The sequence below is a fragment of the Poecilia reticulata genome, linkage group LG15 (assembly GCF_000633615.1).
Source record: "Poecilia reticulata strain Guanapo linkage group LG15, Guppy_female_1.0+MT, whole genome shotgun sequence".
NCBI lineage: Eukaryota > Metazoa > Chordata > Actinopteri > Cyprinodontiformes > Poeciliidae > Poecilia > Poecilia reticulata.
The window spans coordinates 2,704,713-2,726,287 of record NC_024345.1 but is presented as its reverse complement, the minus strand read 5'-3'; the positions used below and the strand labels follow the sequence as shown (position 1 = coordinate 2,726,287).

The following is a 21,575-nucleotide window of genomic DNA, read 5'->3' as shown; positions in this document are numbered from 1 at the left end:
TCTGTTATAACGCGGTTTGCTAGCAGTTTTCCTCGTTGGGATGCTGAGCAGAGCCTGTTGTGCGCAGTTACGCAACACCCCCGCCTGTCCTGAGAGCTATAAACGGATCAGCGTCTCTCCGCAGCCTCTCCGCTCCTGCTGCCAACCTGACACCGGCCAGCTCTCAGGTACGACGCACCACATCAAGACAAAAAAATAATAAATAAAACAACACGCATGGAGGGACGATTCGTTGTAGTTCTGATGAACATCTCTATGAAGCTCTCTCTTTTTTAAGCATCATCCCGGTGTGTGTGTGTGTGTGTGTTTTTTTTTTAAGAGATGTGATGCAGAATACAACCTGCTGGTATTTAATACGTACCCAGTCGTCCGCAAGCGAGCAGATGACAGAACATGGCGGAGGGCTGGAATTTCCCCTTAAATCCCTCAGACGTTGGTTTTACCGCAGTGGCGGCGCTTTTTTAGGGATTTCCCCGCAGTTTGAGCAGCTTTTGTTTGCCGATGCGCACTGCGGCAGTGGCTGTGACGTTATTTCTGGGGCATCTATTAAACCACAAAAGTGGCAGCTGTCCTGGGACTGATCCACTTCGACCTGTCTGGAACAAGATCATGTGAGGATGCATGTTACCACCGGAGCCGCCCCGTCTCGTTTAAGTTAGATGCAGACAATGGCAAACTGCATGAATAATTAAATGCCAAACTTTGCCCGTGCAAGGAAGGAATTGTGATGTTTCACTTGATTAGCGCAACAGTCGTGCAGTTTTTACAGTCTGATCTGCATTAGCCTTTATGCAGAGATCTGCAGTGTCAGAGAAATGGCTGCTGTACTTGTCAGAGGGTTGGATCTGACAAAATGGTGGATTCTGGCTTGGAAGGGAGCAAGTCCAGAGTCTGCAATATCACCTGATAGACTCAGATGTGTTGAAGACAAGTTGAGATGTAAAGATGAGCGCAGGGGTGGATGTAGGAGCAGAGAGTGGGAGGGGCAAGGCGTCTTGTGTTCAGTCTCAGTGGTCAGAGGTCTGAGGAGCAGCATCTTGAATCATTTCTGAAAAATGAGATATTAAACGTTTGAGGATCTTTTTTTGTTTGCTTTCTGAAAATATAAGCACATTTAGCTGGAATCTTCCCTTAAAATACCTACAATCAACTGCTTTTCCCATCAAATACATCTCAATAAGTCACCATATCGTGCAAAGGTTAACGTACTTTGTCAATTTTAAAAATGAAGCCTAAAAGATTTATCAGTAATATTTCAAGGGTTAATTACATGTAATCTTAATCATTCAGGTTTACAGCCGATGAAAAGCAGCTTCACGGAAAATAAGATTTACACAAGACTGAATGAAAAGATTTTTAATTCTGAAATGTAGCAGAGAGGTACTGAGGTGTTGGATTCCCGACTTGCTTCAACAGCGACCTCCGGCTCACCTGAAGAGTCTTTCATCTTCTTTTGCGATACTCTATAGGTCAGGGGAGCCCAAAGTCGGTCCTGGAGGGCCGGCATCCTGCATGTTTTAGTTCTCTTCCTCTCCCGCATCTAATGCGCTGGTTTAGATGATGGCATCTAATGATGGCTCGTTAGATGGCCTAAGAGGAACATTGACAAGCTGGAAAGGTTGTTACTACCACCAGGGAGAGAACTAAAACGTGCAGGATGCCGGACCTAGAGGACTGACTTTGGGCACCCCTGACCTATAGGTTCTCTGTGGAGTTTGGGTCAGGAACGTTTCTTGACCAATTAAACAAAGTCACGATACTATGTTCATTAAAGTAGATATTGGTACTTTTGGCTTGAGGTGCCTTGAAGACAACTGTGCTGACTTTGTACCAGGCTCCTCAAGTCATCACTGGCTTTGCAACTTTTCCATTAATATCCTTGAGTTTGTGGAGGTTGTCAGTGAGTGTCTACTGGGAAAGAGTCTTCTCTATATCTTTGCTGGTCATAACATTTCTGCATCAAAAATCGTTTCATCAGTCAGTCAATACTTAAATTACATACGAGTGTCTAATATACATTAACTTTTTAACGTGTACATATCAAATGTACATTCCTAATGTCTGGTTCATCCATTTCCTGTTCTTGATAACTCAACCACAGTTTTAGCAGACTAGTGACTTCTGCCCCCGATTGTGGTCGTCATGGGAAAGGAAAAGCTCCACATCAACATAGTCGTGATCGGCCATGTGGACTCCGGCAAGTCCACCACTACGGGACACCTCATCTACAAGTGTGGTGGCATCGACAAGAGAACAATTGAGAAGTTTGAGAAGGAAGCTGCTGAGGTAAAGTAAATGGGGACGAGTTAAGAATAACCCTTTGATGCAAGTAGATGGCTTGGAAATTGTCTCGTTTAAGATAGTCACTTGTAATAAAAAATGATCTTGATTAAAAAAAAATTTCCAGATGGGGAAGGGCTCATTCAAGTACGCCTGGGTGCTTGACAAGTTAAAGGCAGAGAGGGAGCGCGGCATTACGATCGACATCTCACTTTGGAAGTTTGAGACCAGCAAGTACTATGTTACCATCATAGACGCTCCAGGCCACAGAGACTTCATCAAGAACATGATCACTGGCACCTCTCAGGTCTGCAAAATGAGTAATTACCCCAACTCTGAATGAATTAGTGGATCTGTTTTTATAACTGTTCCTAAAGTAGTATTCAAAAGCCATCTTGGAATGTATGTTCAAGATCATTTGCAATCATTTTATAATGGCCATCTTTTTTTCTTTTTTTTTGTACATCCTTAGGCCGACTGTGCAGTGCTCATTGTAGCGGCAGGTGTAGGAGAGTTCGAGGCCGGCATCTCCAAGAACGGACAAACTCGGGAGCATGCTCTCCTGGCGTACACACTCGGAGTGAAGCAGCTGATTGTGGGCATCAACAAAATGGACTCAACCGAGCCAAACTACAGCCAGAAGCGCTACGAGGAGATTGTGAAGGAAGTGAGCACCTACATCAAGAAGATTGGCTACAACCCAGACACTGTCGCCTTTGTGCCCATCTCTGGTTGGAATGGAGACAACATGCTTGAGCCAAGCCCAAACGTAAGCATCTGGACTCAACTCAAACCAGTGATGACGGTCAACAGCACCACAGTAATAGGGAAGAAACTATCGTCAGGCGTACAGAACATGCAAAAGTTAGGCGTGTTCAACTGATTACTAGCATATTATACCGTCTATAAGTTCACATTTCCATTGGCTTACGTAGTTTTCTATGGAATAATTTATAAAACTGTACTACAGGATGTTTTGTGAATGTTTTTTTTTTTTCAACGGTTACTTTTCAGATTTGTTCCTTTTTTATCTTCTAGATGACATGGTTTAAGGGGTGGAAGATTAACAGGAAGGATGGCAGTGCATCAGGGACCACACTATTGGAGGCTCTGGATGCCATTCAGCCCCCAACACGCCCAACAGACAAACCTCTACGTCTTCCCTTGCAGGATGTCTACAAAATTGGAGGCATGTAGCACATTTACGAACATAAGAGATAAAAACTCTGTTAGCACATGAGATGGAATTGCATTTTTTAATACTGCATTCAGTTTCCTTGTAGGACAGCATGTTTTTTTTAAAATCCAAAGCTGAACCATTTGATATCTTTTACCAATGCTCATATTGTGTGGCCTCCTTTTCCTCAGGTATTGGAACTGTGCCTGTGGGTCGGGTGGAAACAGGAATACTGAAGCCTGGCATGGTCGTGACGTTTGCGCCCGTTAATGTGACCACCGAGGTGAAGTCTGTGGAGATGCACCATGAGGCACTGACGGAGGCCCTCCCAGGCGACAACGTGGGCTTCAACGTCAAGAATGTGTCAGTGAAGGACATTCGCCGTGGCAACGTGGCCGGGGATAGCAAGAACGACCCTCCACAGGAAGCTGCCAACTTCACTGCTCAGGTAGACACTACAAACCATCTTTTATAGAAATTAATACCTGTGTAGAAACATGAAACGATCTCTTCTGAAGTATTTATAGCATCAAGTTATTTTTGAAGTATGGTCAAAAATAAGAAGAAAATATTTCCATTACCAAGTCACAGTAATAGGCAGTGGGATGTTCTTTTTTTAGCCTATAAAACCTCAAAGGAAATTAGTAAAACACTATGTAGATACTGTTAAATCAGAAAAAAAAAAATCCTATTTACAGGCCATTCACTTTTCTTTGTAGGTGATTATCCTCAACCATCCTGGGCAGATCAGTGCTGGTTATGCTCCTGTGCTGGACTGCCACACTGCTCATATTGCCTGCAAGTTTGCAGAGCTCAAGGAAAAAATTGACCGCCGCTCCGGCAAGAAGCTGGAAGACAATCCCAAATCTCTCAAATCTGGAGATGCCGCCATCGTTGATATGATTCCTGGCAAGCCTATGTGCGTTGAGAGCTTCTCCGAGTATCCTCCATTGGGTAAGTTCAACTGGGAAGGGCTTGAATGACTTGAAAAGCTCTCAATGTCTCGTTTGGCTCCTCAAAAGTATCTAATACGGCACTGTTAAGTTGTGCTCTGCATCGTTTTATTTTATTTTTTTCTTGAACGTCCTTCACAGGTCGTTTTGCGGTGCGCGACATGCGTCAGACCGTGGCCGTGGGAGTGATAAAAGGTGTGGAGAAGAAAGTGTCTACCACTGGTAAAATCACCAAGTCTGCTCAGAAGGCCCAGAGGAACAAATGAATGTTGTGCTGCTCTGCCGACCACAAGGTCTCCCAAGGCAGGACAGCCCTCATCCAACTCCATCATATGATTGGCCACTTCAACTTAATAATCAAAGACTGGTTAATCATCACAATGCATCGCAAAAGCATTCGAAGGAAAGAAAGATGTTAGATCTTCAATCCATGTTGCCATACTCCCGAATCCATCTCAGTGGTTAGACTACCATTGTGTAACATGTGGAAACAAGAAATTAAAAAGAAAAAAAACAACAACAACATGGTACTAAATGTGAGCTGTTAATTTGGTTTCTGGTAATATTTTTCTGTGATACTGAACAAATAGACTTACACTGTAAATCTTAGCTGTCTGGAGTTATGGTCCTGGGTCTTTTTACATGTTCTGCTTTAAGTGTTCGCACCTTCTTGCTGCTCAATGTGAACCAATAGCAAGAGTTAAACATGTTAGCTAGAACCGTTTTAGTGTATTAGTGAAACATCTGTTGTATTTAAGCTTTAAATATCACTTAGAAGAAGTTTAAGCCTGTCCTTGTGAAGGGACTCAAAACATCCTCTTTTTGACTCCTGAAGCACTTTGATTGGCATTTTGCTAATTTTGCACTTTCACCGAGGAATACTGAATTGGCATAAGCTACTGCACCTTATTGTGAGACGGCATGAGCCTCTTTGCAACATTAAACATCTTTCAACCAAAGTACTTTGTTGTCTGCTAGTACTATGTATCTGAACCTATGCATTTGGAAAGTCCGAAAATTCCTTTAATTCAAGCTTATAACCACAAGATGTAGGTGTTGTCACAGGAATAAAAAAACCTCTTTTTCTTATAATGATGAAAAATGCACATATATCCACTCAATGAAAAGAAATCGAAACTGTGAGAAAACAAATGACTGAATACAACTGCGCACGGAAGAGCTCGAGGGCATTCAACCAAATATGGTAGGGGCGTGTAACAGGAAGCATAGCACTAGTATATTTTCAGCAGCGCGGTTTCATTGCTTTCATTTCCTCATCATGAGTTGCAGAGAGAGATCTCGTCAGGCAAAGAGCCCTGACTCAACACAATGTTCGGACTCTAGAAAGGAGAGGCGGGAAACCATCAGGAGGAAAAAGAAAGAGGATCCTCTGAAGCCAAACCATGAGGAAGAGAAGCCGCCTGTGAAGGAAACCACTAAAGAAAAGGGCAAACATTTGGCGAGGGAGCATAGCAGGGAACAACAAACGCCTCCAGAGAAGACTAAAACCAAAATCTATTCCAGCAGGTCCACGTCAGTGAAAACACCTCCTTTGCATAGAGACCTGGAATCACAAGCTACAACAATGAGGTCAGAGACAGCAAAGGCTTCTCTCAAGACCACTAAACCTAAAGCTGGTGGAAAGGCAGAGACCCTAACTCGCTGTACCAAGGCTGCAGGAAAGATGGAAGGCGCACAACTTAAGGAAAAAAAGATAGAGAAACCTTCAGGAGGAAAAAAAGAAACAACTGCTGATAAGTCCTACGATACTGAACATGCTGACGAAACAAAGTCAAAGATGCTGAAGACAAGATCAGTTTCAATGGATTCTGTCCTACAGCCTACTTTAGAAAAACTGAAGATTAGGGCAAAGGACAAATCAGATACGAGTAAAGTTGTTAATGATTTTATAAAAAACCTAATTAGGCATTTAAAAAAGGAAACCATATGTTTTCAAGACGTAGACAAACCGCTGCACACAGGAAGTTATTATGAATACCTTAAGGTAAGATACAACTGCTAAGTTTCTCAAATTTATTGAACGTGTTTCACAGCACAAACATTTTTATAGATATCATCTGGTAACCATAACGTCACTAAGTTATTTATGCCAAATTACATTCTTGTTCACACAGATCTCGGATCCTGACGAGTTTGACGTTATGCTTCCAATGCCTGTTGAACAAGTTCAGATTGAACCATTTGGGGAAAACGGAGCCTTCTACAGCGTGGGATTAAAACGTGGCAATAGCCATTTAATAAAATTCCAGCAGAAAGATGTTTTATCCGCAAGCGAAATGCTTCACGAGTTCAGAAAAGAAGTGAAGAAATTTGCCAAGGGATTTCCAGGTTAGTGCCCAACTTGGGGCTTTGTTCTGCATTTGCATTTTATGTCAAATTAACTTAATCAAACAAATATGTTACAGAAATTGTTTGATATGGTATATGATAAGAATGCAAATATTTCATGAATATATCACATTTCCAGTAATTCCATGTATTTTTCGGGGGGTGAGGTGAATATAAACCAGTCATCATTTTGTAATGAAAACTCTCTTTCTTGCTTTAGCGTGGACGATTGAGAAAAAAAAAGGAGGCTGCCCTGCAGTGACCTTGACCCATAAAGTGGGCTCAGTCACCATTTCCCTCGATGTTGTTCTCTGTCTCAAAGTGAAATCAAGCTGGCCGTCTTTCACCAGCGACGGTTTGAAAATTGACCAGTGGCTTGGGACTAAAGAGAAACGGGATTACAAACGGAAACCCTACTACCTTGTGCCAAAATACGAAGGTAGAGGCAACGTGGAAAACGATGGCGTTCTTAACAAAGGTGAGTGCAACTTTACAGAACTTCTGAACTGAATTATCCAAGTGTCCACAGACTGAAAAGAGGATTAGGAATGTCTAATACAAGAAGATTAAAGAGTTTACATGTTATCTTACTAGACAAGCCTTACACTCAGCTAATGGCCTGTTTCGTCTTTCCATCACAGATGTCTGGCGGATTTCATTCTCTCACATTGAGAAGGACATTATAAAGAAACATGGATCGGAGAAGAAATGCTGTGAAAGAGAGGGAGCAAGCTGCTGCAGGCAAGACTGCTTACACATTTTTTGCAAACACTAAATAGTTTTAAAAAAAAAAAAATGTAATCATTAACATAATTACAGAATTAAAGACCTCGGCAAAAGATATAACCAGATTTTTTTCAATGGAAAATCCAGACCCTCTGGAAACGTATTTTTTTATCACGTGTGGGATTCATAATCTCAAAACTTTTTTCAGTTCTTTATCATTTCTCAAATGTATTTATTCAAGTTTTTTTTTTTTATCCAGAAAAGACTGTCTGAAGCTCCTCAAGCATCTCCTGCATCTACTGAAGGAAAACAACCCTTCATTTGCCAAGTTCTGCTCCTATCACGCCAAGACGACGCTCCTGCACGCCTGCTGCTCCCGAACCAGAGACAGCGACTGGGGAGCGTCAGATCTCAGTCGGTGCTTCGGCCTGCTCCTGCAAGACTTCGAAAGCCACCTGAGACACGGGGAACTCTACAACTTCTTCATCCCCAGACAGAACCTTCTCTCTGGTCTAGGAAAAACCCGTTGCAAGGATTTGGCAGACTGCATCAAGCAACAACGAGAAAATGGCTTCCCCATCTTTGACACATGTCTTCAAAATCCGTGTTGAGCGATGGATTGGGGAATTCTGATCCGAGCACAACGTTCATGTCAAATCAATTTCACTGATGTGAGAGACTTTACAGGGTTTTTTTCCTGTAAAATAAATAAAATATTTGTTTATTAAATATTTAAAGAGTTGGATCTATTGTTTCCACTAATTCAACATCGTCTTCCTCTCAACACTATATAAACACATTTACAATCACAGAAGTTATTATGTCATATAAATCTACTTTTAATATTACAAAGGTTCAGGAGTTTAACATTTGAATGAAATATATTCACGATCGGCAGATTAACCTACTGCAATGGCCCAAACAAAATATGCTGTACAAGCGTTAGTTGTCCGCTTATCAATTTTTTCCCCCAGTGTACAAACTTGTACCAGATGAGATGTTAACCACTCCTATCAATACAATCCCACTCAGGTCCTTGGTGGCTTCGCCTTAGTCATATCTTGTTCATATGAGGTGAAACTGGGTCTCTTTTTTGTACAAGTAATGTTTATTCGCTTATATTTTCTTATATAATCCATTGTACATTAATCCATTTAACATTAAACATTTGTTTAATGTTAAAGAAATACCAGTTACACTAATAATAAAGGGAGAAAAAGTCATCTTGTGACTGATATTTATGCAATGTAATGATTGACACTGTTTAGTTTTTACTAAATTAAGCCAAATAAAAATTTTACAGTGTAGCCATTTGCATGTTTTGTGGTTGTCTAGCAACCAACTCTGCAAAATGTTATTTGGATGGCATAAAACAATCTCATATTTTGAGTTATAAACTGTCATCAAATTTAAATGTTCTGGGAGTACAATTTTCTTCAAACGTGACATTGGCCCCAGTTTTGGCATTTTATCAAAGTTCACCGTTATTCAGTTTACCTGTTTTTTTTGTAATGCATCACCGTCTCCTTCTCTTAGTGACCCATCAGTTCTTTATGCTGCTTAATGTCTATGTTTTTCTTTGTAAGATTATAAAATTCAGATTAAAGTAATAATAAAAAAAAGAAACTGAACTCTAGCGTTTCTTTGACATGCGGCTCATGTTGTGATTGTGGGCATTACTGGGTGTCCATATGTAATCCAACCTGCTGGGGAAGGGGAATAAATCAGTTGTTTGTAAAAGATTTCAGTTTGATTCCTGACAGAAGGCAACTAGCACTTCTCATAAGACCTTACAGTAATCCACATCTAAAGTTAAATATGTCCATTGCACAAAGATAACTGCTTTATATTACACCAGTTATAAATAATATTAAGAAATAGGCATGTACTGGAATAAAATGTACCTGTCAAACAGGTTAAATAAAATGGCAAAACAGAAACTTACAGCTTTCTTTGTCTCATGGTAATTTATAAGGACGTTAAGAATTACTCATTCAAGATAATCATCACAGCCACTGAATCTTTATGACGTTTATGACTTTATGACGTTCACAGCATTTACTGCTTTAAGTTACACAAGAGCGTTGGAAGACACTTATATGATTAGTTACTCTATCACAAGGGCCTTATTGCCGTGGTAAAAAGTGAAGAAAAGATCATTTACAGGGTTAGGAAAATAGTAATGTTTGGAAGTTTAATTTATTTTCTTGATCTTTTCAGTCTGCAAAATTCTTGATACAGTGGGAAGACAGGAAGTAATAGAAATTAAACATTTAGATTTTTTCCTTTACAATTACAGAAAACCTCAATCTTTGTAATAAATTTTTTTTTCTTGAACGACAACTTAAGATGTACACTGAACAGGATGTTTCTTCAAAAAGAGAATTTATTTAACACGTTTCCCCCCCAAAAAAATTCCACACATATTCAGTCTATAGAAACAAGGCTGATGACAGAAAAAACAAACACTGGACTAAGAACAGTGCATTCTGTTAACCTTTAAACTTCTATGAAAAACAATAATGATGTCTACCTGGCAAAACAGACATTTTTTAAAATAAATTTTAAGCAAAAAAAAACAACAAAAAACTTATGTACAATCAAAAGAAATTACAGCCAGCTTTAGACTGTATTCCAACCTGCTGAGAAAGAAAAAAAAAAGTCACATTTCCAAAGTAACAAAAATACATTTTCATTATTTTCTGTTTTTACTAAGTCTGTGTGTCACATTTTTATTGACGTTCACCTATCTTAATAGTTTAGTGCTGCATGACGGTGAATTTTCCTCTTATGCTATAAAATTCTTCCACATAAAGAAAGTTAGTTTGCTTTCCTGATAAAAGTATTAAAAGAGCCTAGTGGTTGCTAAGACTCTTGACAACAGAGCATTAAGTGTTGTGAGAGGGGATGTGATAATGTTTGCATACATTTTTGTGTGAAGGTTAGCTTTAAATTACAACCACCTCCCAGAAATGGTTTTATTTTTGGTGCAGCACCAGCCTTTCTGCGATATTCCCATGTCGGGCTGTGGCAATACACTAACCTCACGATACAATATGCGGTATTCTGCTCTCGATACGATATCACAATATACAGCAAATGATATTATTCAATACGTTTTTATGATTTCTTGAAAGATTTTAGAGAAACAAGAGTGATTTTGGTGACATTTTGTGAATGTTCTACAGACTTGGATTGAATTAATTTAATAGATGTTTTTGTTATACATTTCTTTTGTTTAAATGTTAATTGTGTGGCTTTGTGTCTGCTTATGCAGAAAGGAACTTTTTTTGTCTTATTCACTTATATTATACAATGTAATTTATTCGTTTCATTTCATTATTTAATTAATTGTAACCGGTTGTTTCATTGCATGTCATTTTTAATGTACATGTGCAACTGGGTAAAAAATGTCATGTGTGATAGCTGTCATTTCATTCATGTGGATTTGACACAAAACTCAAAGTAGGATTTAATGCATCAATACTCGCAGATGAAAAATCGATACTTTTTGAAGAAAAAAAAATATTGATAAATATCGTAAAATTACACCGCCCTATTTACATGCTTGTTTAGAGCAGGGGTGTTCACGTCCAGTCCTCGAGAGATACCGTCAGATGCATTCTTACTCCAACAGACCAGGATCAGCTCTGAACAGGCCTGGGAACGAGCCATTCATTTGATTCAGGTGTGTTGGAGCAGGGAAGCATCTGAAAGTTGCAGGACGGTAGCTCTCGAGGACTGGATCTGAGCTTTAGAGAGCGTGCAAACTTACATCTCCAGAGATTAGAATCGCCAGTTTTGGCCTCTGTCATTGCCGTCTCTCCGTCCACCGCCTCCTCTTCCACCCCATCCATGTCCTCTTGGAGTATACATCTCTCTCTCCATCTTGTGCTTCTCGTATCTCTCTGCCATCAGCACCAAGTCTTCTGGGACGTCCTGAAACAACATTCTCATGTAATGTGGGTTGCTACCCAACATTTATACATTCAGATACTACACCAAATGTCAGCATTGTTAGTGCCTTCCCTTAAATGTTGCATATATAATTTACATTTCATATTATTACAAGTCAGTTACATCAATGCCATTGAATAACCTTCCTTTGTTGACTGAAATACATACATTCATTTGTCAATGTTTAGTGCAACACTTTTCAGTATTGATATTTTACATTTCAACCTTCTGATAAACAATTTGCAAGTATTTACTTGTCCTGCTCTCTCCAGGATAGAAATCAGCTCTGCGGCCATCCTCCAGTTATCTCTAGTTAACAGAGTAATGGCAGCACCGGATCGTCTGGAATAAAAATGCATCAGCGTCACAACTAACCCAGAGTAAGCCAAAGGTTGCACATCACTGTCGATCTCTTACCCTGCTCGGCCTGTTCGGCCCACACGATGGACGTACTCTTCGATGTTTCTTGGGAAGTCGTAGTTAAAAACATGCGTGATGTCATGGACATCCAACCCTCTGGATGCCAGATCTGTGGCGACCAGGATGCGAACCCGACCTGGAAAAGTGAACACAAACATTAAGGGTGCATTCACACCAGCCCTGCTTAGTCCGCTTTAATTGAACTCTGGTTTGTTTGCCTTTAAAGTCCGGTTTGTTTGGGGAGGTCTGAATGTGCAATCGAACTCTGATGGGGAACATTAAAAGTGAATTCTGGTGTAGTTTGAATTTTTATTCTAAGCGTTTTGGAGTGGAAACCACTCCAAAAGCAGGAAACGGACTATAATACAGGGCATTCTGGTTAAATAAACCCAAAATAAAGTCTAGCAAAATTCAATGCATTTTTCTGTTAATTGATGTAGACCAGCAGTTCCTTAATTGGGAAGTGGAAGGAAATGATTCATGCCTTTATGAGTAAAAACCTAAATATTGTGGCATTTATTTGTATAATGCACCATTAATTTGACCTTCCAAAATCAGCGGTTCCCCAACCCCGATCCTCAAGACACACTGCCCTGCACGCTTAGGGCGTTTCCTTGTTTCAGCCAAGCTGATTTCAATTGATGGCAGATTAACAGGCAATTGCTGAACTGCAATCAGCTGAATCAGGTGCATTAAAGCAGGGAAACATCTACAACATGGAGGACAACCTGGAGGACCAGGGTTGGGAAACAATGGCACTAAATAAAGTCCAGTGCAACAAATTGCTTTGGTTTGGGGGGGTCTTATTTAACAAAGTATTTATCAATATCAAATCTATTTAAAATATGTCTGATTTAAGACATATTAAGTGCCACCTTGAATGAAATTTATGTCAGAAAAAAAACTCTAAATATAGGAGATGTCTGGGAGAACTTACAGAATTACAATTAAGCATAGCAAACACTGTGAACTCAGCTTTGTGCCCATGAAAAAGCAAAAAAAAGTAGGCTAGAGTTAGCAGATAATTACTGATTTTTGTGACTGTAATAATTGAATCTCAGAATGCAATGAAGGTGCTCATGTGAACAAAAAAGGTCTTAAACTGTTAATTACAGTTTAAGACCTGTAATTAACATATTTAAGGCAAACAGACATTGCTTTAAATTATTTTAAGGCATTTTAATCGAACAAATTTAGGACTTTTAAATGTTGAAAATTAATAAATGACGGTTTTCTGACATACTCTCCTTAAAGTCCCGGAGAGCCTCTTCCCGGGAGCTTTGTTCGCGGTCTCCATGGAGACACTGCACAGCAATACCTTGCAGAGACATGTCACTCGACAGGTCGTCTGCACTGGTTTCACAGAAACACAAACACAGAGGGCACACAGTTGGTGCAGGTTCCAACTGTAGTTGTGGCTCATCTTTTAAAAGCAGTGGTCATCTCCTCACTCACGTAATCTTCTTGCCCACAAAGATTAAGACTTTATCCTGGGGTTGCATGTTCCTGATGAAGTCAAAAACATACATCTTTTTCTCCTCCTCCTTAACAATCTCTAGGGTCTGCTGCACTGTGTTTACTGCCTGATGCACAGATGGAGAGACGCAAAGCATGAAGCACGGGGAAACAAAAGAAGAAATAAAAGTGAAGCACAAACAATGTTTTCACTTCCTCTTACAGCCAAGTCCAGAGTTCCCACATAAACCATCATGGGATTCTTCAAGTAGGATTTAGCCAATCTTCTTACACCTGTGGGCCAGGTGGCACTGAAACATGAAGCCAACAATAGCAGTTCAGTTTTTAGTCTTTTACAACATACATTTGATATATTCTTGGGAAGGAAACTGAAACACCAGAAAGAATATTTACAGTTAGCTAAGAATAAGCAGTGAACGGATTCTTTACATTACTTTCTATTGTTAGAAACATCCTTAAATGTCTGATTAAATTATATCTGATGCTTCTCAAAATCCAACTTCTTTCCAGCCATGATGAAACATTTTTATGTTGATAAACACAGATTACTCCAGGAAAGTCATTCTTGGCCAACTCCTCAAGAGCTACCCTATCTTCTTAGCGTTGCATTAAGTACTAATGTCCCTATTATGATCAAAATCTGAGGTATACCTGGTCATGACTGTCTGCCGGTCTGGACGAATGTCCAGCAGAATCTTCAGAATCTGCGGTTCGAAGCCCATGTCGAGCATGCGGTCGGCCTCGTCCAGCACCTTTCCCCCCCACCCCAACAATCACTTCAGCATCAAAACTTTTCCAAACGGCATGTAAAAGTAGATGAAAGTTAAGATCTAAACCTTTTCTGCACAAGAATTAAAAAAAAACAAAAAAAAAAACACAATCGTCGAAAAGGAAGAGGCTACTGCATTCTGTACTGCAAATGTTGGAAAAGAAAAAGCAATAAAAGCTGACCAAGTAGGTGATGGAGCGTAGATTGATGAGGTCGTTCATCTGTAAGTCGTTGAGTCGGCCAGGTGTAGCGATCACGATGTCCACACCGCTCTTCACCAGGTTGATCTGTCCTCTTCTATCTCCCCCTCCGTAGACACAGATGCTAAGAGACGGAGGAAAAGGAGGACACCGTGATTCTATCAAATCACAAATAACTGATCCTTTATCACAGGTTACCTTTTGTATCCTTTGAAGCTGTACTTGCTGCACTCTGCTTCAATCTGTAGAGCAAGTTCTCTGGTAGGGGTCAGCACCAACATGCCCGGGCCCCCCCTTTCAGCTCTGCGTCTATTGTTGAAACAAAAACAGAAGGGTTTTAATAAATGCACAAAAAATAACCCACGTGATCATTTTCATAAAAGCAAAAAAGTTCTGAACTCACACAGGCTGTCCGTCCATATGAATGAAGCCCGGCAGCAGGTAGGCCAGAGTTTTCCCTGTTCCTGTCTGAGCAATCGCTATCAGGTCCTCCCCGATGAGCAGCACCGGCCAGGCCTGAGACTGGTCAATGGATCGTGCAGCAGGTCATCAACCATACTAATACAAGCTGCACTTTTATCAAATTAAGTAACTTCAAAATGTACACAGGCGTTCAGTCGGTTCTTAAATGGCGTGTATATATATCCTAATGGTCCTCATTTGAACTTAATGAAAGGACCAGAGTTTGGTCATGTTCCTTTGACAAAATAGAAACTTAGAAACTTTGGCTCAATTACTGGGACAAATGGAAGCTGATAAAACTTTAGCAAAACTCCTTTGAGGAGGGTTTGGGTTCAGGGCCACAGGGTTTTTTTGTAAGAAGCCTGAGGAAAAAGACTCCCTAAGATGAGGGAGTTGGATGGGAGGTGCCGTTTATGTGACTGAAGAAGATATCAAAGAGAATTGTGTCAAGTTTCACTACTTCATTTTCTTATTTCTCTAGCCTGATCTCTGAGAATAAATGATTCTGCTATTACTTTGATTTTCTAAATAAATACCTGAAAGACAAATGCGCATTTCTCTGACTCATAGTTTCACTAATTATAGAAAAAATATTACACAGGCATGCAGGAAGTCGAGAGTTCTTCAAGTAAGTAGATATTTATAGTCATGCTCTTATTTTGAAGTGGGTGAAGAGAGCTATGTTTCCTCTCCACATGTTCTCTTCTCTTTTATTTCCTGTTTCTAAAAGAAAAACACTTGGATGAACCAACAATTATTTCCTGTTTTGAGACTTTTTGTTGGTACTTCTGATGTGCTGCAGTAAAATCAGCAACAGAGTTGGGCTTTATAAAACCGAAACAATGACCGAAAGGTCTGTTCAGAAGAATCACTTGCTCAAGCTCACCTGTAAAGATAAGCAGTGCAATAACAAACTTAGTGCTTCAGCACAAAACAGAAATAAAGTTAATGATTAGTGCTTTATGATTAGCCCAACACTTAGACAGCAGCTTCCAGCTGCTGCACCAGCACAATATAGAGTTATCTAAACATCCTATTTTAATATGAAATCTCTCCACTTCTGTTATTGTGAAATAAAAGGCAAACTTAACAGGATGACAATGCAGTTTAATTTTCCCCTACATCCGTATAAAAATTTGACAAAACATGAACATAATCAGGCTATCTGCAGGTCAAATTTAAAACTTAAGACATTTTTAATGTAAACTTGAAGTGCGTTTAAGGCAACAGACGTGAGCCAGAGGCAAAAACAAACATTGTCCAGTCAACTGGTGATACATTTGCATCTACCCATGATGGATGCAAAAAGCTAAGCTCATATTTATCTCTAAATGCATCAATTTATGGCTTTTTACAGATGCATGGACACCTTGATGAGTGAGGGTTCAAGGAATATTTACCGGGTGGCAGTAAATATTTAGACATTTACTACTTAAAAAAAGAAATAAAAACAATCAGACCTTATCGTAAAGTCACAGAGATCGTTAGATGATGCAAACAAAAAGAGAAAAACATCCACCTTTGATGTTTAGAGAAGCTTAGAAAGAGCAACTTCAGCACATCAGAATAGAGGAAGACAAATAGTGAAATCTGAATGTGCCATGCTTCGTCAAGAGGAAATGGCAAATATTTAGTGGTGCTTCACACAAAAGAATCTGGTTTCACTTTTCGACAATGAGAGGTACTTTCTACATACAAGGAAAAAAGAAGTTCTCCCAGCTCTTAGTGCCATTCGTGCACTTTCATTTCTTCTGAGGGGGACTACAGATACAAATTTCATAAATGGGCCTAAAATAGATAAGGATTCCCAACAATGCCACTATAGAGTACTTTCAAAACTAAATCGCTCCTGGGGATTCTCATTGCTGCACCTGGCCTCACATGTAGTGACAGTTTACTGGTAAAAGTGCAGGGCAATTTGCATTGAGTCTGAGCTTAGCTTAACGCTCCGAAACAGAAAAAAATGCATAAATGTTAGATAGTCTGACAGCACCAGTGTAAAGTTTGTTTCATCTGGTGATGAGAATGTTTCATTTTGTTCTAAAAATTGGATTTGTTAAAAAAAAAAAAAAAAGATAATCCATCCAAAAGGGATAATGCAACATGTTATTTCATGAAATTGTGTAGGTGCTTGGATAATACCTGGATGGGGGTCGGCTTGACAAAACCAACACGCTCAATATTCTCCATAATCTCTGGATAAGGTTGGAACGCCTCCAGAAACGTACGACAGGGATTAGGAATGGGTCGCTTCTCTCCCTCCTCCTTTATGTCATCTACAAATATATTGTTATTTTCCTTCCTGTACAAATAGGGGGAAAATTTGTTTCACATCACAAAGTGGTCAGAGATGGTTTACTGTATTTAAAGAGGCAGCAGGTAGATTGTTTTCTGTGATAAATACATTTATTATCCAGTGTTTAGGACTTGATCAGAAAACTCAAAACGGATAAAAAGGCAAATACCTTTAGTAATAGTACAAAAAATATTAAGCTTCTGTTAGGTACATGGACTGTCTTTTTTTTTTTTTTTTTTATTCCCCACAGACAACTTTTTCTGTTAAGTACCAGTATTAGCAAATGTCAGGGCAAATCAGCAGAGAACAGCCAAGTGCTTCCAAAGGACAGACGCCAACATCTGCCCTGCAGCTCACATTCCAACTCTGAAAGAGCAGTTCCTGTTCTTATGTGGTTTAAGCCACACAAAGTAGACAATTAAAGATGACTGAGTGCCTTGCCTGGGTGTCAGCCTCTCTCCATTTCAGCAGACAAGTAAAAGCATTTTGCCTGCTGTAGTTGTTAGGCTCCCCCTTACACTTCTTAAAATTGCTGCTCATTAAATACAATATTATTAGTTGTGGTCACTGATAGGAGCTTAAGTCTGAAAATAAAACAAGAATCTAGTGGAAGCTTCAGTGTTTGAGAGCAAAATTGGATTTGTATCTATAATAAAAGGAACAGCCGGATGTAAAAAAAAAAAAAAAAAGAAAAAAAAAAAAGAAGTTACCTCCATGCAGAGACTTCATCAGGTGTGAGCATGGACACACTCGCTGCTTCTGTGTAAAAGTTCTTCTTCAGCAGTGGGAGGTCTGAGAAAAGTTTGAGACCATCAACTGGAGCTAGCTCAAACTCATGGATGACACGCATATGTTGTTTTCACTGGAATCATTATTTACACTTAGGTACATAACACCAAAGCAGTTCAGCAACAAAAAGCATTACCGACTGAACTCGGCGTGAATCAGCTGCCCCACCTTTCCACTTCAGCTCCTCAAATTTTTTCCTGTTTTGTCGGATGTCGTTCCAGTCGATGGCCGTAGAGGCCGGGTCGTCACTTGCAGCCTGCGGCGCCTCCTTCGACCAGGCGGAGTCGTTCCTGTTCATCCCTCCTGTACCCGCTCTTCCTCCAAACCTTTCCCCGTCACTGTACCGGCCTCTACCTGGACCTCAGAATCAAGACGCAGCACCAAGAACTTGAAGAAAGTTCTTGGTGCAGCAGGAAAAGGAAACTCTGTTTGACCAGAAAGTGGTACTTTTTTTTTTTTTTTGGAGTTTTCCTTTGCACATCCTCCAAATCTACAAATTATGGATCTGGCTAACTGGTCTCTCAATGCAATTGATAAAATTTTCTCAACAAGAAGAATGAAGGCAAAGGGAAATGGATTAGGTGTATTAAACAGAATAACACACTGATTAACACATATTATATTGTAGAAAAATAAGTCTTTTAACTCATGGTCTTGTGGGCCGGGATGTATAAAGTTTTTTTGTTCACCCTTACAAAATTTCCATAAGTAATTCACTGTCAATTCACAAGAGAGACAAACACTTTATTTGTAGTCGATGTCAGTTTTAAATAAAAACTTCATGCTTTTCATTTAATCACCATAGTTTAGAAGAAAATATTGTTTAAAGCTTCAGCTTGAAGCCTTATGAACTTTTACTTTTCCCCAGTAAAAGTAAAATTCACCACTTCCAACAAAGACTAATATGTACCGTAACTAGAAGAGCCGCCTGCTATCAGGTCTTCAATCATTCCTCTGGCCTTTTGCTGAGCAGCGGACGAACCAGAGATGGACACTTCTCCATCGTAATCTCCCCTTGTAATCTTTAACAATAAAACAAAAAATATTTACATTTTACACTGGAAATATCCTAAGACATGGTCTCAACTGTGTCTTAAAGTTACATTTTAAATAAAGGAGTCAAGAACATAGACTAACTTATAAGTGTGCAGTTTCTGTTTAAATATAACTCAGGTTTTTATATGTTTATTTACTTCCTGTTGGGAAAAACGTTGGTGCCTCACTTTTGTTTCAACAAAACCACTTTTGATTCGTGCTTAGCTGGATGTTTGTACAACTTAGACTGATAGTTTGCAAGTTATTGTTTTCAATAACATATCGATAATAAAATCTGAGAGTTTGCTACAAAAACAAATGGTTTTCTAACCTATGGATAAGATCTTTTATGTGGAAGATTGTTGCAAGCTTAATTTTGGTCCTTAAAACAAGCATTTAAAAAAAAAAATAAATAAATAAACAATACATTTCATAATTATTGTTAAGGGTAGTTTTTCAAAATAGTCAAATCACCACAGCTGGTAAACTCCAATCCAGTAAACATGTGGCTTACTGAAATGGTGTCCAAACCTTTTGCCAAGAGAGCTTGAGTTGCTAAGTTGAAAGACCTTAGGGCCACTAAAATATATTTTCTTCACATTTTAAAACAAAGTTTGATCTGCTCAATAGTAAAATAAAAAATGTAAATTTTATTAAAGTCAACAACAAATTTTTGTGGGAAAACAGATCTGTAAATCACTCTAGATACAAAACATAAGAAATGTCTTGCAGACAAGCCCACAGTTTCTACAGTTTTTTTTTTTGGTTGATTGTTTTCCTACTTGAGAAGCAAGATTTGCTTTTGAGAAAAAGTAGGTTGATGTACTTCATGGTTGAAGTTACTCCAAAATTAAGATGAATAAGATTAATTTTTTTTTCAAAAATCCATTTTTCTTTTTCTATTCAATGTCACATGCTGTTTTTATTCTAATTGTGTAAAGCACTTTGAAATGCCTCGCTGCTGAAATGTGCTATACAAATAAAATTTTATTGATTGATTGGTTGAATACAATACGTCCTTAATAAACGGGAACCTATTTTTTTGTAACGTATGCAATAAGTAGTTATAATTCAACCCCAAAGCGTTTCCAGTGTGCAAGAGGACGCCGTTTCTGGCGGTCCTACTCGCTTCCTGTTAGCACTTGCCTTGATCCGAGCACCGCTGCTCTCCTCAAGTTCACGAATTTTAGCTCCGCCACGACCTGTGAACACAGTTCAATGTTAAACTTTTAACAAGCCAAACTTCAAAACACAAATTAAACATTTAAAAGTGTTTTTGCCCGATTCAGTAAAATTAGCCGCTTAAGAAACGGTAAATATTTAAATGGGGGAAGAAGTTAAAACGGTAGGAAATAATTAACTTAGCATAACTAGCATACCAGGTAGCAACGTCTGTTTTAAACTGAATTCAGGTTTTAAGCTTACCAATTATCCTTCCAATTGACATATTTTCCACTTTGAAAGTAAGAGGCTGGAATCCGTCGGACATTTCGTTCCCTCTCCTACGGTCTCCAGGCCCCCCGCCACGGTCTGTTTCACCTCTTCGGCTCCTGAACTCGAACGCATCTCGGCGGCGCTCAACTCTCGCCTCGTTCGGTTCTCTAGACCAGGTTTGAGTTTTTATACCGGAATAAACACTTCCATCTCCTTGGCTATCTTTTCCCAATAACGTGTTGTTAGTCGCAGATAGGTTAGGGGCAGATTTCTCAATGGCAACACCGTGTTTGTCGTACTCGTCCTCCCAGTCAGACATTTTAAATTCTGCTGCGCTACCATCAACCCTGAAGTCTCAAAGAAATCTCTTTTCCACTTCCTGTCTGGACAGGAACCAGTTAAATATACGTTTATGTTTTGCGTGTATGTAATTTTGTGTATTTTATAAGATTACAAATGTGGAAGAAGTATTTGTCTGTAGTATATCGTCATTTAAATTAAATGACTAATGCATGGTTTGTTTTTACGGTGATTTTGAACGAAATTTGATTTGATGATTAGGGACTGATAGTTGCAATAAGGTGTTCAATTTCACTTCAGAAACAAAATAATTTAACTTTATTAGCATCGTGCTCTCCAATTTATTTTTTTTATATTTATAAAATTTTTTATTTATTTTTTGCATTAATTCATAATACATGACATTAAATTCGCTGAAAGATCCTGTGGAGTCTGGGGAACGTTCCCTTCCAGCTGCCAGAAAGCTCTTCTGCTGTTGAAACTAAATGATAAACGTTCAGGGAAAGTTGCATTGTGAAAGTTATGGTTACTTTTCAGGTAACTTTTTGAGAAATGTTCCCTGAAGGTTCTCTAAAGAAAAGTTGCTATGCTATGTGTTCAAGAACACTTGATTCTTCCAAGAAAAACAGAGTGTGTGGAAACTTATTTTCAGGGGGATGTTCCCTTAGAGTTAATCTGTATTGACTGAAGGTTATACGCGTTTTTATGTTTAGGGAATATATCTGCTGTGAAAATAATCATAAAGACCAACCATAAAGTAGTTACCATTCAGAGAATGGTAACTACAACATTAGTTATTAGAATGGTAACTACAACAAGGAATTGTAGTTGCACTGTAAATGTTAAAACTAACCTCTGGAGAAGTTTTCTGGACGTTGACTTTCACTGAACTTCCCTTAAACCATTCGTTCTACTCTATAGTTTTTGGTTCTATCTGGTAAAGTTGATGAAT

General features: G+C 39.1%; 3 protein-coding genes across 6 annotated transcripts; 2 read left to right on the top strand and 1 right to left on the bottom strand.

Moving 5' to 3' along the window:
• The first annotated feature begins 73 nt into the window (after window positions 1–73).
• eef1a1a (eukaryotic translation elongation factor 1 alpha 1a) lies at window positions 74–5,369 on the top strand. 2 transcript variants are annotated; one of them, XM_008428841.2, is made up of 8 exons: window positions 74–167; window positions 2,102–2,286; window positions 2,408–2,587; window positions 2,753–3,049; window positions 3,319–3,469; window positions 3,649–3,905; window positions 4,177–4,411; window positions 4,552–5,369. In XM_008428841.2, the coding sequence occupies exons 2-8, from the start codon at window positions 2,143–2,145 to the stop codon at window positions 4,674–4,676; spliced, it is 1,389 nt and encodes a 462-aa protein (XP_008427063.1). In that variant the 5' UTR covers window positions 74–167; window positions 2,102–2,142; the 3' UTR covers window positions 4,677–5,369. The 2 variants fall into 2 exon arrangements, with proteins under 2 accessions (XP_008427063.1, XP_008427065.1); XM_008428843.2 differs by lacking the exon at window positions 74–167 and adding an exon at window positions 352–611.
• A 100-nt stretch (window positions 5,370–5,469) lies between these two features.
• On the top strand, window positions 5,470–9,116 carry cgasa (cyclic GMP-AMP synthase a). The gene is made up of 5 exons (XM_008428844.2): window positions 5,470–6,415; window positions 6,546–6,759; window positions 6,980–7,237; window positions 7,401–7,500; window positions 7,745–9,116. Exons 1-5 carry the CDS (start codon window positions 5,612–5,614, stop codon window positions 8,094–8,096), a joined length of 1,728 nt encoding a protein of 575 aa, XP_008427066.1. The 5' UTR covers window positions 5,470–5,611; the 3' UTR covers window positions 8,097–9,116.
• A 544-nt stretch (window positions 9,117–9,660) lies between these two features.
• Window positions 9,661–20,690, bottom strand: ddx43 (DEAD (Asp-Glu-Ala-Asp) box polypeptide 43). Of its 3 annotated transcripts, none has more exons than XM_008428845.2 (17): window positions 20,315–20,690; window positions 20,036–20,091; window positions 18,765–18,876; window positions 18,023–18,214; window positions 17,776–17,857; window positions 16,912–17,071; window positions 14,711–14,829; window positions 14,506–14,616; window positions 14,290–14,431; window positions 13,990–14,090; window positions 13,541–13,628; window positions 13,318–13,445; window positions 13,106–13,215; window positions 11,860–11,998; window positions 11,697–11,784; window positions 11,261–11,424; window positions 9,661–10,127 (listed from the first exon to the last, which is right to left on the bottom strand). In XM_008428845.2, exons 1-16 carry the CDS (start codon window positions 20,640–20,642, stop codon window positions 11,272–11,274), a joined length of 2,109 nt encoding a protein of 702 aa, XP_008427067.1. In that variant the 5' UTR covers window positions 20,643–20,690; the 3' UTR covers window positions 9,661–10,127; window positions 11,261–11,271. The 3 variants fall into 3 exon arrangements, with proteins under 3 accessions (XP_008427067.1, XP_008427068.1, XP_017164524.1); XM_008428846.2 differs by having other exon boundaries at window positions 9,661–10,124; XM_017309035.1 differs by having other exon boundaries at window positions 18,023–18,208.
• Window positions 20,691–21,575: the final 885 nt, after the last annotated feature.

Excerpts from the sequence above, each read along its gene's own strand:
- eef1a1a (XM_008428841.2), top strand. The coding sequence starts at position 2,143 with ATGGGAAAGGAAAAGCTCCACATCAACATAGTCGTGATCGGCCATGTG. Across the intron at positions 2,287-2,407 it reads TTGAGAAGGAAGCTGCTGAG|ATGGGGAAGGGCTCATTCAA; the intron begins GTAAAGTAAATG and ends AAAAATTTCCAG. Across the intron at positions 3,050-3,318 it reads TGCTTGAGCCAAGCCCAAAC|ATGACATGGTTTAAGGGGTG; the intron begins GTAAGCATCTGG and ends TTTATCTTCTAG.
- cgasa (XM_008428844.2), top strand. The coding sequence starts at position 5,612 with ATGGTAGGGGCGTGTAACAGGAAGCATAGCACTAGTATATTTTCAGCA. Across the intron at positions 7,238-7,400 it reads CGATGGCGTTCTTAACAAAG|ATGTCTGGCGGATTTCATTC; the intron begins GTGAGTGCAACT and ends TTTCCATCACAG. Across the intron at positions 7,501-7,744 it reads GAGGGAGCAAGCTGCTGCAG|AAAAGACTGTCTGAAGCTCC; the intron begins GCAAGACTGCTT and ends TTTTTTATCCAG.
- ddx43 (XM_008428845.2), bottom strand. The coding sequence starts at position 20,642 with ATGTCTGACTGGGAGGACGAGTACGACAAACACGGTGTTGCCATTGAG. Across the intron at positions 13,446-13,540 it reads TGGGAACTCTGGACTTGGCT|GCAGTAAACACAGTGCAGCA; the intron begins GTAAGAGGAAGT and ends TCTGTGCATCAG. Across the intron at positions 13,216-13,317 it reads TTTGTGGGCAAGAAGATTAC|TGCAGACGACCTGTCGAGTG; the intron begins GTGAGTGAGGAG and ends CTGTGAAACCAG.